The sequence below is a fragment of the Mirounga angustirostris genome, unplaced genomic scaffold, assembly GCF_029215605.1.
Source record: "Mirounga angustirostris isolate CCGP_5_RB_7025 unplaced genomic scaffold, mMirAng1.0.hap1 SCAF_13, whole genome shotgun sequence".
Taxonomy (NCBI): Eukaryota; Metazoa; Chordata; class Mammalia; order Carnivora; family Phocidae; genus Mirounga; species Mirounga angustirostris.
In genome coordinates this window covers 53292573-53309643 of record NW_026991721.1, presented here as the reverse complement: position 1 = coordinate 53309643, position 17071 = coordinate 53292573, and the positions used below count along the sequence as shown (strand labels likewise).

Below are 17071 nucleotides of genomic sequence, written 5' to 3'. Positions count from 1 at the left end.
CTCAGAACTGTAAATAACAAGAACTAAACAAGGCTACTAGTTTATTATTGGTGTAGTACCTAGGATGCAGATATGTATACCTTCATTATTTGTGTGTCAGGCCTTGGGATATACCAAATACTAGTAGCAACTTGAATTGACTAAGAAGATAACTGTAGTTTGGACACTTATTTCCCATCATTCTGTTTTGTTTAGATATGCCTGTCTCATAGTGTTAATGGCTTAAAATAACTATTTTATTTATTTTTTTGATTCTGTGGTTGCTGGTTTTGCCTGAGCTCTCTCATGTGGCTGTATTCTGCTGGTAGCTTAGTTGGTTTACTGGGCTTAGCTCAGATGGCTGGGCCTCTCTCCATGTGGCCTTTCATCCTGGGCTTCTTCACAGCTTGGTTATCTCAAGGTTCCAAGACAGCAAGGCTCTGGAGGCAAATGGTAGTGAGCTTCTATTTGTATCATGTATGCTCATGTTCCACTGGCCAAAGCAAGTCACATGCCAAGCCCAGAGTCAGTGTGGGAAGGGACTATACAAAAGTAGTACAGTTCCCAAGGAGTGTGCTGGGAGGCAGGCATGGTTCATTGGGAGCCAGTGAGGACTTTTTGCTTTTATATTTTAACCAGTATTGGAGACTGACAGTTTCATTTCATAATGGTTGTTGCTGTGGAAAGATAGTGAAATGAAACTGTCTGGCACTAGGGTTCAATATATTATATCCTGGTTGCTATAAGAGCAACTGATGTTTCCTAACCGGTCTCAGTCATTTCCATGGTAGATGCAGAGGATCTTAGATCTGGAAGATACCTTCGATGTCTCTTCTAGATAAAGAAATTGAGGCTCAAGGGTGAGAAAGAACTTGCCCAAGGTCACACAACTAGTTAAGTGGGAGTGCTGGAGCCAGAATCTGGTCATTTGACTCTTGTTCTAGGAGTTTTTCTATTGTGCAGTACTCATGGTATTCTCAACCCCAGGAGAATGTAGTTTGATTCAAGGCAGGGCTAAGGAATTATTTCAAGGATTGGTGATGGTAGGTACCTGTCAGTAAAGCTAAAAATTTCTCTTATCAGCCTTGTATCACTTGGAGCCTGTTCCCAATTGTTGGTAGCATCTGAGTTAAATGTTCTTCATTGATAATGTGTGAGATAAAATATTTACCGTTAGATTTTTCTACCTAAACACTTTGTACACATGACTTCTGTGAGGCAATAAAAAAGAGATATACAATTATGAAAGCTACATTTTAATCAATGCTCTTAGATAAAATTTTTGAGAGGAACTTCTAAAATTTTGTGTATTGATTTTTTTTACTGATTTCTAGGTTTTTTTGCTCTGTAGTTTCACTATATATAGCCACAGTATTAAAATATTGAAGGCCTATCTTGATAAAATAATTTTCTTCTTCTAGAATTGGAGGCATATGCTGGAGTTATCAGTGCACTTCGGGCACAGGGGGATCTCACCAAGGAAAAGAAAGATCTTCTCGGAGAACTCTCAAAAGTTCTTAGGTAAATTATAAAAGTTTGTGAGATATGACTCTAGAAATTTCATTTTGAGGAGTTTTAATACTTTTCATTCTCAAGTTGAAGACAGAGGTTTTCCAGTTGTTGGTGCTTAGATATCTCATCCCAGTTGTGTGCTTTGTTGCAGAAAGTTATGTAATTTATCATTTATTCTGTAATCAGAAAGGGTTTAAGGCAGGTTATTTTAGGTTTGGGTCACCTGGGGAGGGGAGGTATTTTTGATATGGGTGAAGGAAAGAAGAGTTGGTAGCAACAAGATCTGAAGACTTGGAGTGGCCCGTGGCGTTTGTTGGGAGGGGAGAAGGAGACACTAGGAAGTTGTTGTTTTAATTTATAGAAATAAGTGGTTTTTATATAGTCATAGCCCTGTGGATAGTTTATCCCCTCAGTGTCCTGCTAGAGTGGCCTTGAAGCCATTAACAATTCTACTGAATGGAATTCTTTGATACCTTGTCTTGATCCATTCTGACATCTTGAGCTTTCTCAGAAAATACTCTGTTTTAACTGAAGTTTCCTTTCTATATTTAAAACCATTTTGTCCTTTTTTTTTTTAAATGAAAATAGGGAAGAGTCTTTTCCTGTATTTGGTTGACATTAATACAGGGATATTATTAAATCAAATCCTTAATCTTATTGTCTTCATATTTAACAACTTCTATATTTTTTGTTTGTTGTTTCTATTTCCTCATAAATCTTCTTTCCAGCCCCTTACATATTTTAGTCCATGGTATAGATTTAGCTTAAGCAGTAAAGATTACAATTTGAAGAGTGGTTACTCATTTTATTGAATATTTACGAATGGAATGGGTGTAGCCTTTTTTCACTTGTTTAGTGTTAACTTTATATGTATTTAATCAGAATCAATATAAGCACATTTTTACTGTAATGGTAATATAGTGTAATGTAGAAGACATAGTTGAAATGTTGAGTAATAAGGGAGTAATGTCCTGGTGTCAAATTTCATAGCATATAGCCACAAGAAACAGATTATCTTGCCACTTTTGTTTCTTTATTAAATTCACTGAACATAAAATTATAGACTTTTAAGCTTTAGGAAGGACTTTAGTTTTTATTTTTTTAGAAAAAAAAAAAAAGACTTTAGAAGACTTTCTTCTAGGTGCCAAAATCTTCTTAGTAACCACGATTAGGGGTCATTCAGTGGCTGTTTGCACATTTAGATAACAGGAACCTCTGCTAATCTTGAACATGGTCTGACATTTCCGAGTTTTGGAAGTAATGACTTGATATCAAGCTAATTTGTCTTCCTGTGATTTTTAATTTGCAACTAATTCTCTCTGCAGTTACACAGAATCACTATGAACCCTTTTCTGTGATTTTAATGAAAGCATCTGAAGATATATTTTAGGCCCCGTCTATATCTTTTCACAAATCAATCTTGTCCCCTCTCTTCCCCAAGCAAAATGTTGACTTAAACATGAATAAAAGTGTAGAAAAGAGCTGCCTGCTTGGCAGAGTTCTATAATGGCTATTTTTTTTCATAGCATCTCAACAGAGCGCCACCGTGCTGAAGTTCGGAGAGCAGTAAACGATGAACGGTTAACAACAATTGCACATAAGTAAGCCATTAGTCATACAACCCCTGATTTTTTTATGACGTAGTATAACATAATTTTGAAACAGTCTTCCTATTGTATAGCAGATTCCTGAGTCTTTTATCTTAATAGTAATATTTCTGTGCTCAGGGATCCTGACCATAGAGGTATTAACTGTTTATTCAGTTGGTTATGTTTTTGCATTTGGTTAGGCAAGCTTTAAGTACTCAGGTCAAATCCAGTTACAATGTGATCTCTGCATAAAAGGCCACCACAGTTTAGCAGATGATTCACTTACTTAAAGCAAAGTTCAGTAATAAAGTGGTATGCTCCCCTAATTTGACACCCCTTAGAGGTTCTTTGTAATGGTATGTGGTATATATATTGCTTTATAAATAGGCATTTTAAATTTTCTTTCTACCTGACTAATATTTCATGTATTTTGAGATTCAGAAAAAAGATTGTAAGAATATATATTCTGCTTTTAAGAAATATGAATATATCTTAATTTACTTTAAAAAAGCCAACAAAATAAAATTTATAAAGGATTCTTATCAAATTGTTTTCAGATCATTATAACTGTGTGACAGATGGGGTGGAGGGTGGTGGAGGACTAAGGGCAGGGATCAAACATTAGTAGAATACGAATGGAGATAGTGCCTCCTAAAGAATAGAAAGGAACAGAAATTATCCTTAAATGTTAATGCAAGATGACAGGAGCATTTCATTAAAAATAAAATATATTACAGTATTACTCATTTATTTTTTATTTTTATGTTTTAATGTGAAATAAAACTAAAGGAAAAAATTCAGTGCAGTTCCATAGTGTGATAAATAGTGTGTTTAAACCAACTGGCAGTATTTGAATTGACCTTGTAGATCCATTAGCTTCATGTTGTGCTTTGCTATTCCTCATTTTACTTAACTTATAAAATGGGGTGCTACCTTTTTAGCTGCGTAGTTTGAAAGTTTAGGTATCTGGATTTTGAGATTTTTCAGTGGTAGGTATGTATGCACTGTAGAAGTTTGGAATTTTTCCACTAGAGACATTAAGTATTTAGTTGTCAGGCCAACATGGTTGAAACATTCAAATATTAATGTGTTCCTTCTTTAATTTGCTCTAAACTTTTGAATTGGGATGGTCTGAAAATAATAACTGAACCTAGATTCTAATTTGAGATGGTAATAGGAAACTTATGTGCTAGATAATAAAGTAGTAAACAATAGCTTACATTCAGAGGCACTTAGAGACAAAGTTAGTACCTTAAAAGCATTGGAAAAATATTGTGGGTCAATTAGTTGTAAGTTGATGCATCAGTTTCATACTTAAAGGATAACATTTATTTAGTCTCCTTTTCCTTTTTTCCCCTTTAAAGAATGAATTTATCCTTATATTTGGGTGAAAGACCAAGTTACAGGTATGCAAATAGGTTATTATTATTTCAGGCTTTTTCTTGTATTATTTCAAAATTGAAGCTCTCAATTATTCAGGGGCACATATTCCCATTTATGAATTAACCGTGCCCTCTGCTTTTCCTTCTCTTCCCCTCCTCCCCCTCCTAATATTGCCCACCCTTTAGCCATTTTGCTGCTTGGGAGTACCTCTAGTCAGAGGGTGGGAAGGGAGAGGAGGTGAAAATTTTAATTAGTCATTTTACTGCTTGTTAGTTGTCCTGGAAATGGCTTGGTAGAAGAATTTACAAGTATTTGCCAAAGTATTTTTGGATAATATGTGGATTTCTTTAATCTGTTTGACCTCTCCCTTTCCCTCCTCTCTCTATTAGCATGGATAATTGAGAGTTGGCTTCTATCTGCCTGTGTTTCCTTTTTTCTCTCCTTTCTGATTTCTTTAATACATGAGTTTAATTTTCTGAAGAGTTTACTTCAGCATATAATTTTAAAAGCTTCTTAGGTCTTTCTGTACTCTTATTTTAATATTTTATGCTGTGGTTTTAGTTTGACTAGGTGTCGTATTTTACTTGTTGAGCCCAGGGGTCGGTGAGTGCGGAATGGTGAGGAAGGCATAGATCCCTTATTCTCTACATCTCCTCTGCCCTGTTTCCCTCATAAGTAGCAACAGAACCTAAATCCAAAGATTATCTATAGGATGGCTTCATACTCTGAGCCTGAAAAAAGCAACTGGAGCCAAGGAGGAATGCATCTGAACTGACTGCATTCCCTTTCTCCTCTCCCTTCCCTCCCCCACTCAAAATCGCAGCTTAGGCCTGAAGGAATGTGGTTGAAAGGTAAAGAGAAAGCCGAGAAGATTGAGCACAAAGGAGGTGGAAACAAAAGGAGCAGGGTGTCTGGGATCAAAGAAAAGCCTTGCTTATGGCCTGAAGCATAACACATGTTTATTATTTGGCACCAGACCATATATTAAGTTTGATACTCGAATTCAGTTTTGAAACATGTCAGAATATTATAATATTAAAGCCTGGAATGTCAAGGGGCTTCAGAGTTTTTAATTGTGCCACTCTTGCCAGCATTGTCTCTAGTATTCAAAGAAAGTGGCTATCTGGAATTACTCTTCTCTTAAACTCCTTCCCCATAAGCCAGACATTTATAGGATACTGTGTGAGTTTCTATGTGAGGGTAAAGATTTTTTTTCCGGTGCCCTGCATACCAAAGGATGTGAGGGCCAAGGTAGTTTCATTAGTATCATGTTAGATTTCTCAGGAAAGGGGCTGGAGCAAGGTTTCTACCCTCCCTTGCCATCCTTAATCTAAATAGAGAAGCGATCCTTACATTGAAACTTAGGTACTCCAGGGAAGCCCTGGAGTAAGATGTTTACAAAAATCTGTAAAATTCAGTTTAGATGATTTGTGCAACTAATGCATATTTACACCCTCATTACTAAGCAAATAGGAATTTTTGATCTAATTCTAACATAATTTTTCACTCACTTAAAAAAAATTTGAGCATGTTTGCATGAGTAGAAATTTGGAAGATTTACAGATCTTTTTAAAAGTTGCAGTTGTATCTTTTGCACTGCAAATTCTGTCTTTTCAATAGCAAATATTCATGTGTTTTAAATTATTGATCTTCCATAATTTCTGCCACCATTTAAACAATGCACCAGGTAAGTGTAGACATCACTTTATTTGTGTGTAAACAATCACCTAGCAAATATACTAGTGATGTTCTAAAAAAATGATAGCAAAGTCGGAGTAAGCCAAGAAAACGCTAAATAGCTTTTAGAATTTTTTCCTTTGACAATTAGCCGTAGCCCACTTCTGTTTCTCTTTTCTTGTTTATACCATTCTCTGTTTCAGAACTAGTGTCAAATTGGAGATGATGTGATAACAAATTTATGAAGTTAATTGGGGTTTTAGGAACTCTTCTTTCCCTTGTTTTAGGTAGGACTGGTTAAACAGTTTGCAAATTTCTCATAGTAACCCAACTAGATTCATCAGCTCCTAGAAATTCCTTTCTGAACTGAATGTAAATCCTTCTCAAGTTGTAAAGTAATTTATTTGTTCCATTCAGTGAAAGTTGGTCGTAATTAGACAACGGTGCCCAATTAGTATAAATCAAAGGCAAATATTAGACATAAAACCCTTTTGAAAAGTTTTATACTTTCTACTTGTGGTGTGGCACATGTCAGTATTATGATGTATGCTTGTTGAAGGAAACATTTAGTGGCTGTGTGACCTTAGGGAAGTTATTTAACCTCTCAGTGACTCAGTTTCTCTATGCACAAAATGGAGATAATAATATTACCAATTTCATAGGATTATTGAGAGAATTATGAGTTAATACATAGAAAATGTTTAAAACAGTGCCGGACGTAGAAAAAGTGTTTAGTTGATGTTAACTACCATCACCATCACCATCATCATCATTATTCCATTATCCACTAACAAGGGCTTTTGTGTACGCTATCTAAATATGAAGAATCAGTGGACATTTCGAGTCTTAAGCCCTAGATTTGGTTATAGAAAATCTTCAGTTTGGAAAAGGTGCAGAAATATTTCTGATTTAGTAAAAAGGTTGATTAATTGATTCTGGGTAAATTTTAAACCTTGACACTAATCATCAGGAGAAGTGATGTAACTGCCTTTTGTGGAGCCAAATCAAGAGAAGTGACAAAATTGTCTTTTCATATTTCAACCATATTTCAGTGGGATTCCTGGGATATTTACTCAGGTTTAGATAGAGAAACAGAATAGTGTCTGCTTAGGGGGATAGTTCCATGGCCTCAAATATTTCTTAGAATGAAGAGTGATATAAGTAAAATTAAAGTAGTAGTGGCAGGTTTCTTCCAGTGACCTCAGACCTAGTCTATTTTTTAACAGGAAGGATACTAATGTAACACATCATCAATGACACATGCAGTGATATATACAGCCCACTTCTCTCCCTCCATACTTAGTCTCCCTCGTTTACTGCCTCAGTTTCCCTTGTTTGAAAGCCTTAGAACCTCTGGCCATGCAGGCAGTTAGATCATTTTTGCAAAGGTTCAGTGAATTCTATCCTCAATTATTAAAGAAAATCTAATTTAAAAATTACGAGTACTTTTTACCTTTTTAGTTGAATTACAAAATTAAGTTCTAAAAGTTAGTAGATGTACTAGTTTTCATTAGCAATGCCAGATTTAAACTAATGAAAATAATGTCAATATTTAGAAGGCATAGGAAAATTTTTCATAGTTTCAGTTGTGTTAATTATAAGATTTATATTATAGAATAAAATGTGTAAGAACTTAAGTGTGTGTGAAATCCCTTAAATTCTGATAATTACTCATAATTTTCATTTTGCTTGCTTAAAATAAAGCCTCTCCTATTCACTCAGGGTACTTTTTATAATTTAAAAAGTTATATTTGTTTGAGAAAATAGTTGACTCATTTTTAGTGATTGAGAACCCTTGTAGTAGCATTTTCTTTTTTGTTTAGTATGTCTGGACCTAATAGCTCTTCAGAGTGGTCCATTGAGGGTCGTCGCTTGGTTCCACTGATGCCCCGGTTGGTTCCCCAAACTGCCTTCACTGTAACAGCTAACGCTGTTGCCAATGCAGCTATCCAGCACAATGCATCTCTTCCAGTGCCTGCAGAAACAGGAAGCAAGGAAGGTGAGTAGAAAACTACTTCTGTGTGTAGAGACGACTTTTCTCAGATTCTTCAAGGAAAGGTGTCCTGTTTTCATCAGTTTCATCTGTTTTAATCCCAGTGTATGAAGGTTACAAAACACAGTGAGCAACTCTTATTTTGAAACTAGAAACTGCCATGTTTTTAGTCTCAGCCGAAACCAGATTTCCCTTTTCAAAGTGTGAGTTCTGTTAATCACAAAATTGGAAAAAGCCTTCTTGGAGTGAATTTTTGCTATCAGTGTATCTTGTTAGAAGTGGATAAAAGGCCTTAATGGGTGACATGGAAAATAAATGATGGAAGTCATTTACCTGCTGGAGAAAGATGCCTAACTGATTAGACAATAAAACTCTGTTTTATCTTCTGGAATCTATGTATATGGTGCTTCTCTGTTCTAGTCAGTGTTCTGAATCCATTAGGGATTACCTGGCAGAAGAGAAGGCTTTCTTACTGTTATTTAATCTAGTAATTGACACGTGCTTTAAAAATTCTTGAATTCTCTTGAGGCTGCCAAGAGTAATGTTAAATTTGAGAGTGCATATTTGGATTGATTCTAGTAGCTTAGTTTGGTGTTGCTTGAAAATAACCCTGAAAATAATGAAGTTGTCAGATTACTTTGGGGAATTGTCATTTCTTGATTATCAGTGGGTCGTGGAGCAGAATGAGACACTCTTCATGCATGCCAGGCTCTGTTTTAGGCTGAAGGAAGCTATATTTAGAGAGAGACAGGTACCAATGTACAAATTTGGCCTCCACTCAGTTCCTGTTTTCTTTGTTGTAGGAGAGGTATCTTTCTTCTCTTCCCACTTTTACCTTTTCTGTCCACCAGCTGTCTGGTAGAGGGAAAAGAATATGGGATTGCCAATAGTCAAATCTGTGTTTGAGTCCTAGTTAGCCATTTCCTAGCTATGTGACCTCCAGCAACTCTTAGCTTCTGTGAACCCTAGGTTCCTCATCTTTAAAAGGAGGATGTGGTGCTGTGAGAGTTAGTGCTAATATATGGAAAGCATTTAGCATAGTGCATGGTACTCAGTAAATGGTGCATTATGAACTATTCTTGCTTCTTGTTGTTATTCAAGAAATTGACATATAATGTTGTCATTACTTTAGTTGAGTTATTGTTGCACTGCTTGGATGGCAAGTGACTAGTAAGTTGTTTTATAATAAAGTAACCTTGCTGTGGTTCCCCCCCCAGTAGCCAAGTTGGAAATTGCCATGGTTAGGGAAAAATTATGCATCACTCCATCATTGGTGCTGCTATCAGTATTAAAAGGGAATACAAGTACGTGCCTTTTGTCTAACTCCTGCCATGAATGAAAAATTATTTTTATTTTTCTTCGTATAGTTTTAAACTGGATTTCTTTGTAATTGTGCTCTTCTCCATTGGCAAAGTCACCTGTAGACCAGCTGTTAAATACTTGAGGAAAACCCAGTGAAGTGATGATTTTCTGGAAGGGTTATTAATACCTTTTAACTTAATGGACCTAGTAATGGCCTCTAACTTCTGATCACATGAAAATGTTAAAATTGGCCTGCAGTAAAAATATTTTTATGTATATGCGTGGACAGTTTTGGTGAAAGTTAACAGCAAACTTTTTTATCGTTCCTTCAGTAGTGGTTTGCTATTCCTACACAAGTACCACGTCAACCCCAACCTCTACCCCTGTTCCAAGTGGCAGCATAGCGACGGTTAAGTCTCCAAGACCTGCCAGTCCTGCCTCCAATGTAGTTGTCTTGCCAAGTGGAAGTACTGTTTATGTCAAAAGTAAGTGATATTCTCAGTGTTATCAGGGCCATCTTGGCTAAATGCTGCAACATAGGCTCTGATTAGATCTGCCTTCCTGGATTAAATCATCGGTCCACTGGCTATTAGCAGTGGTTAGTTTTTGAAGGTTGTAAATTCCTTTCTTTACACGTGACTAGGTATATATTGCTTTTTAATCAGTTCTGGGGGTTGAGAAATTACTTCTTTTTTGTTCTCTGTGGGAAATCTGCCTTGAACAGTGCTATCTTCCAAGTATTCACTTGTTTTGATTGTCATGGACTAGAAATGTGAATGGAAACTGAAGAAATGTGCTTATGTGATTTATGCAGTGTTTACTCCTGTAAGTGTAATTTTTAATGTTTTTTAAAAAATTATTTATATAGTATATCATCCAGCTGTTACTTTCAGTGATGTATCTGGGGAGTCCATCTTTTATATTTTTAGTTGACTATAAGCTTTTGAAGTTTATTTGCAGTTTTTAGCCCCTTGATTCTATCCTGTGAAACAGTTTAATGTCCAGGTCATTTTTTGGTATTAGTGTCTGTTATGTCAGTATTGTTTTGCTTTTGTTATCAGCTGGAGATTATTAGTACTTGATTTTCATTTTTCTCAATATAGTTATAAACTTGATTTCTTTGTAACTTTTAGAGGTAGAGTTTGCTGTTTTAGGAATGATTTTAGGTCATTGTCAGCCTTATTTAAATTAAAGTCTAAAAACTGAAGGTGGTATAAGGAGTTATAGTTTATTAATTCCATGAGTCATGCTGTATACTTTTTTTTTGTCTGCTTTGTAGAGATTTCCTATGAATGTTGGAAGGATTTATGTTTCTCACTTGATTTAAAAAAAAAGTCTACAAAAATAGTTGAGGCTTTAGTTCATAAAGAAAAAACTAAGAATCTGGAACTATTAAGTTTATATCTGATTTCTCTAGATTTAATCACTTCTCAGCCTTTTGGCTAAGATCAAGTGATTTCTGTAGATTTAGCCAAGGTGACTGTAAGAGATCTATTTTTTTAAATTCTTTTTTTTTTTCCTTTTAGTAATCTCAACACCCAACATGGGGCTTGAACTCCCGACCCTAAGATTGAGAGTCGTGTGTTCCATCTGAGCCAGTCAGGCGCCCCGCGATCTATTTTTTTTTTTTTTAAGATTTTATTTATTTATTTGACAGAGAGAGCAAGAGAGCACAAGCTGGGGGAACAGTAGGAGGATGAGGGAGAAGCAGGCTGCCCGCCAAGCAGGGAGCCCGATGCGGGGCTTGATCCCAGGACCCCGGGATCATGACCCGAGCCGAAGGCAGACGCTCAACGATCTGAGCCACTCAGGCGCCCCCCTTTTTTTTTTGATAATTTTTTAAAACACTGAAAGTGAATCCCAAACCCGAGGAAACCTTTAAACATAAAATGTAGTTTAAAATAATAGGAAGTTTATTGCTTTATTCTCAGAAGTCACACAGGCAACATTAGTTTGAGATATAATTGTTCATTAATCTAGCTTCATATGTGCAAGGCACTGTACTGGGGAAACAAACCAGTAAGTCTTAGTCATCGCCCTCTGGGAGCCCCTTAATAATGGGAGATGTGCAGACCAGCAGCCACATTGCCATGGGGTGAGTGATAAAGAAGAGAATATACAAAGTGCTTAAGCTCAGAGATGTGGATTAGTTTTGCTTAGAGGAGTAAGGAGAGTGTCACTGAGGAGATGGTTTGCAGGATGATGAAGAGTTCATTGTTGGTAGGTAGTATTCCCCAAAGAACAATAGTGTTTGGAGACTCTGGTTGTATAGAATATGTTAAGGTGGCTTTGGGGAATCGTGAGCACTTCAGTGTACTGGGATTATAAGGGTGCACAGGGTTGGGTAGAGTAGGATATAGTTGACCCTTGAGCAATGTGGGGCTTAGGGTTGCTGACTCCTTGTGCAGTCGAAAATCTGCATATAACTTGACTCCCCAAAAACTTAAATACTAATAGTCTATAGTGGACCAGAAGTCTTGCTGATAACATAAGCAGATGACTAACACATATTTTGTATATGTATTATATACTGTATTCATACAATAAAGTAAGCTAGAAAAAAGAAAATGTTACTAAGAAAATCATAAGAGGAAAGAGAAACATTTATAGTAATATACTGTATTTATCAAAAAAAATACACATATTAGTGGACCTGTGCAGTTCAAACTTGTGTTTGAAGGTCAGCTGTATTGTGTTCTTGGAAAGCTGTAGAACCTTGAATGATGTAGTAATGATTTAAGTGCCTCATCTTGTAGGGAGATAAAAACTACTTAAGGATTTAAGGCAAGGCATTGACATAATTAGGTATGAGATTCTGTAACTGGCAGTAGGATGGAGTGTAGAAGTGGAGTGATTCGAAGCATGGACATCTTTTAGGAGGTTGCTAAAATACAGGCAGGAGATAAGAAGGCCTGACATAGCCACAGGGTTAAAGAAAGGAGGAAAGGCATTCAGAGAAAACTTCTGAGGGAGGATTGATAGGACTTACTGTTTGGGGCTGAGGCAAAGGGAGAGGTCAAGGATGGCTGATGACACAAAGATTTAAAATGAAGTATAAAATGCAGGGTTAGATTGTGATAAATACAACAAAACTGTCATTGCCTTTCAGGTGTTAGCTGTTCAGATGAAGATGAAAAACCCAGAAAACGAAGGCGAACAAATTCTTCTAGCTCCTCCCCTGTTGTCCTAAAGGAAGTTCCAAAGGCTGTTGTTCCGGTCTCAAAGACGATCACTGTGCCTGTGAGTGGCAGTCCCAAGATGAGCAACATCATGCAGAGCATTGCCAACTCCTTACCACCCCACATGTCTCCTGTGAAAATAACCTTCACCAAACCATCAACACAGACGACAAACACAACAACACAAAAGGTATGTGAAGGAGGGAGTCTCTGTCTGATGATTGCTGTTTCCATTTCTTTCAGTCAATATGATTCAGATTTAACAAACATGCACTGAGTGCTTACTATGTGCTTGGCATTATGCTGGGAATGATCAGGTCTCTTACTTTAATTCTGCACAGAATAATACCTATCACCCTTGGGATAGGTATTATTAATTCACTTTTTTTTTTTTTTAAAGATTTTATTTATTTATTTGACAGAGAGACACAGCGAGAGAGGGAACACAAGCAGGGGGAGTGGGAGAGGGAGAAGCAGGCTTCCTGCCGAGCAGGGAGCCCGATGCGGGGCTCGATCCCAGGACCCTGGGATCATGACCTGAGCCGAAGGCAGACGCTTAACGACTGAGCCACCCAGGCGCCCCTTATTAATTCACTTTTTGTAGATGAGGCTCAGAGATGCCAAATGACTTGCCTAATGTCACGCAGCCAGCAGATCTCATACTTCTAAGACTTTTGTTCTGTTTTATTATTGTAATGCCATTTGGGAAAAAACTAAAATTTTTTTTGACCTATATATGGATAACTTTACCTTTAGGAACTCAGTTTTTACTTTGCCAGAGTAACAAAGTTGTCAGAAGTGGGTGTTTTATAGAAGACAGGAAGGATATGATTAAGTGCATAATTACTGTTGCCTTCTTTTTTTATTCTTTGTATGCTATCATTAGTTCTTTCCTAAACTTTTCTCAGTATGTTCAAATCAACAATATTCTGTCAGTTGTATGTTATTAGAACCCTCTAACTTTCCACACTAATATGGATGCTGTTGGCACCCTAGGCTTGTTGCACACCTGTATTTCTGGGGTCTCCCTTCACTAGCATGCTGGTATTCCTCTTTCATTTATTTACTCATTTGCTGGAACATCCTCTGGTAGCTTCTTGATGTAGGTGTGGATGGAAGGTGAATTTTTTGATACCTTGTGTAGTGGACTGAAAATGCCTTTATTTTACTCTCCCACTTTCTTGATGGTTTAGGTAAAGTATTTTTTAGGTTGGATGTAATTTTCCCTGAGAATTTTGAAGATATTGCTCCATTGGCTGTTGCCTTCAGTATTGCTTTTGAGAAGCCCAATGCCATTTTAATTTCCTCCTTTTCTCTTTGAAAACTCTTGGTAACTTTCAGAGTTCTGAAATTTCAAGGTAATTTTTCTTGATGTGGGTCTTTATTTTATCCATTGGTACACACTCAGTGGTCCCTTTCACTCTAGACACTCATGTCCTTCAGTTCTAGGAAATTTCTTGAATTATTTTCTAGATTTTTCTCTGTTCTCTCTTTTTGGATCAACTATTTAGGATGTTGAACTGCCTGGATAGAACCTTTTGCTTGTCTTTTCTCACTCCCATTTTCCATTTGTTTGCTTTTTCTTTCTACTGTAATACAGTGGTTAAAAGCCTGGGTTTTTGGAACTAGACTTCTGAATTTGAATCTCAGTTTTTGCAACTTATTAGTTTTGTGACTTTGGGGAACCTAAATTCTGGAATTAAGTTTTCTCATTCGAAAAATGGAAAACAATCTATAAGGTTTTGGGGTATAAATAAATGAGATAATAAATATAAAACTGTTAGAATAGGGCCTAGCACATAGTAAATGCTCTGTAAGTATTATTTTCTCTATCCTTTCATGTTATCCTTCACTACTTTTCTGGATTTGTCATTTTTGCTATCATACTTTAAATTTCTGGTAATTCTTTCTTGATCTCTGAAAGTTCCCTTTTTTTAAAGAAAAAAAAAAAACCAGCATCCTGTTCTTTCATAAAATCACTATATTCTGATGATATTCATGACTTTTTTTGATGTTTTATTCTTTCATGTTTTCTCTCCTACCTGTAAGTTCCTTTTATCTATTTGTTTTGATCTGTTTCATTTTAGTTTTCTTGAATGCTGGCTGGCTGTCTGCTTATATTTGATTATGGGCACTAAAAGCTGACAGAAAGCTGTATGTGTAGAGTGGGGCATGTTGGCTGGTGACTTTCATTGTAGGTTGACCTAGCTGGGCTGTTTCGTTGAGAAAAACCCACTACCCCTTTATCTCTATCAGTTATCACTCTCATTAGGGCTTTATCATGGACTGGTCAGATTTCCTCAGAGAAGAATTTTCCAGTCTCCTGCTTAGAGTAGTTAGCCAGTCTGCCAGTGTTTGGGGAATAAATGGAGGGAACAGGCTGGATAGTCTCACCATTCAGTATATACTTCACTTAACCCCTCTGTAGCACAGCACTCAGCTCCCTCGGCCCAGTATTAGCAAATTTCCTTGGATTCAACCTCTCCCTCAAGAGAATAAATTCCTAGTCTTCCTTTAGGGTGGGGGAGGATAGCTGTAGATATAAATACTGCTTAAATAGATTTTCAACTAATTTTCCTCTCTCTAGTGCCACCTTTACTCCCACTTAAGACATATCTTGAGCTCTCAATTCCTGAGTCTTTCTGGGGTTCTCTGGTTTCCACTTTCGAGGCTATGCTTGATTGATTACTACTTATCTGTTTTCTAGTTTACAAAACTTTACAGCTGTTACCTTCTTTTCATTTTGACCTTAGGGGTTTGCATGCCTCTTCCCCTTTAAAAAAAAATCCCTTCATGCCATTTTAGAGGGATTTGGGGGAAGGATTGGAGGTACCTTCTTATCTTTAGCCGGTGATCTTTCCCACCTTTGAACCCTCAGATACACAATAACGTTCATTTAAAGAACCTCCTTGAGTTTCCTGGAAAGATGTCATTACATAATACATGAGAAATTATTTTCTTAGTAAATCCTAAGTGATAATGAGCTGATCTGTGGAATATAATTCTATTTTCAGTTTTAGGATGAAGCATTATGGTATCGTGTTAAAATCAAGCAAGAGTATTTGTAGTCAAAGAGGCCTGGGTTGGAACCCTGGCTCTTCCAGTATGACCTGAGATAAATTAGTCTCTCTAAATCTGTTTTCCCATCAGTGAGATGAGAATAATGCGAATCTTAAAAAGTTACTGTGAGGATTAAATGAGACTGGGTATTTTAAAGTACAACAATAGGTATATACTCAAAAAAATGTTAGCTCCCTTTCCTTGCTAGTATTTTATGTAAGACAGTGTTTTATTTATTTGCACTGTTGAGAATGAGCTCTGCCAAAATGAATTCATCAGTTAACTGAAGCTTACTCCTTAATATATAGAAATTAACTATTTTTGATGACTTTTTAAATGTTACACTGAACATGATTTTTGCATCTGTACTTGATGACTCCAAGGTAACCCTTCTGAATATCACTTGTCATATAATATTATGGTATCGTTATTGCTTTCTAGACTAGCCCTATATTAAGTGTTACCAGCCTGCTATACTCTGTGAGTTTATAAGTCTACTTACTGTAATTTTTTACTGCCTTTTTTTTTGCTGGGACTTATTTATCTGTAATTCTTCTGTCTTCCCCCTTCTCATCTACTCTTTTAATTTGGTATTTGAGAAATAGTGTAGCAAAGTTATAGCTAAAAGAGCACCCATCTCCCATCCATGTCTTTCTCTTCCCTTACTCGTTTTATTTTTATTTATTATACTTATAACTGGTTAACATCATATTATATATTTATTCATTTCCTATTTCTCCCATAGAGTATATATGTTGCTGAGGGTAAAGACTTTATCTTATTCATCACTGTATTCCCTAGTATTTAGAATAGTTCATGACAATAGAAGGTGTTAATTAATGTTTGTTGAATGAATGAATGAAAAAAATGAATAAATAGATCTGATTCCTGTTCTGACTCTGTCACTTCTCTTGAGCCTCAGTTTCCTTATAAAACAAAGATCATAGTACTTACTTCCCAGAGTTATCAGGATAATTACATGAGATGATTCATGGAGAGTACTTCACATAGTGCATATGATGAATGCTTAGTAAATGTCACCTAACATTATTAACTTTAGAATCTTCTTTGGTATACATATATAAAAGTACCTGTAAAAGATGGAAGGTTCACCTGTAAGTGAAGTTGGCATTTTTTGTTTTGTTTTGATTCAATGACTTTATCGTATCTTTATTTTTGTTTTTTCTTTTCGGAATTGCCAATTGAGAATGGATAGTCGAGGTTGTCAGACATATGATGCTTATAAGAGGGCATATTTGTCTCCAAGGTCATATGAACCACACCAGGAGATTCCAAGCTCAGAACCTTAGATTTGTCCTACTGTACAGAAAAAATTAACATTTAAAACAAATTAAATTAGAAATAAGACTCATTCATTCCACAAATATTTACTGAGT

General features: G+C 36.2%; 1 protein-coding gene across 12 annotated transcripts in view; it reads left to right on the top strand.

The window, feature by feature from the left end:
- EMSY (EMSY transcriptional repressor, BRCA2 interacting) overlaps positions 1-17071 on the top strand; it is a 98683-nt gene that overhangs the window by 7189 nt on the left and 74423 nt on the right. For 5 of the 12 annotated variants that reach the window (XM_064576906.1, XM_064576904.1, XM_064576899.1 and 2 more), the window contains exons 3-8: positions 1401-1500; positions 3018-3092; positions 4445-4486; positions 7964-8139; positions 9768-9920; positions 12545-12804. In XM_064576906.1, the coding sequence (XP_064432976.1) occupies positions 1401-1500; positions 3018-3092; positions 4445-4486; positions 7964-8139; positions 9768-9920; positions 12545-12804 (806 nt within the window). The remainder of the gene's footprint in view (positions 1-1400; positions 1501-3017; positions 3093-4444; positions 4487-7963; positions 8140-9767; positions 9921-12544; positions 12805-17071) is intronic. The other 7 variants (XM_045894473.3, XM_064576905.1, XM_064576903.1 and 4 more) reach the window with 4 other exon arrangements.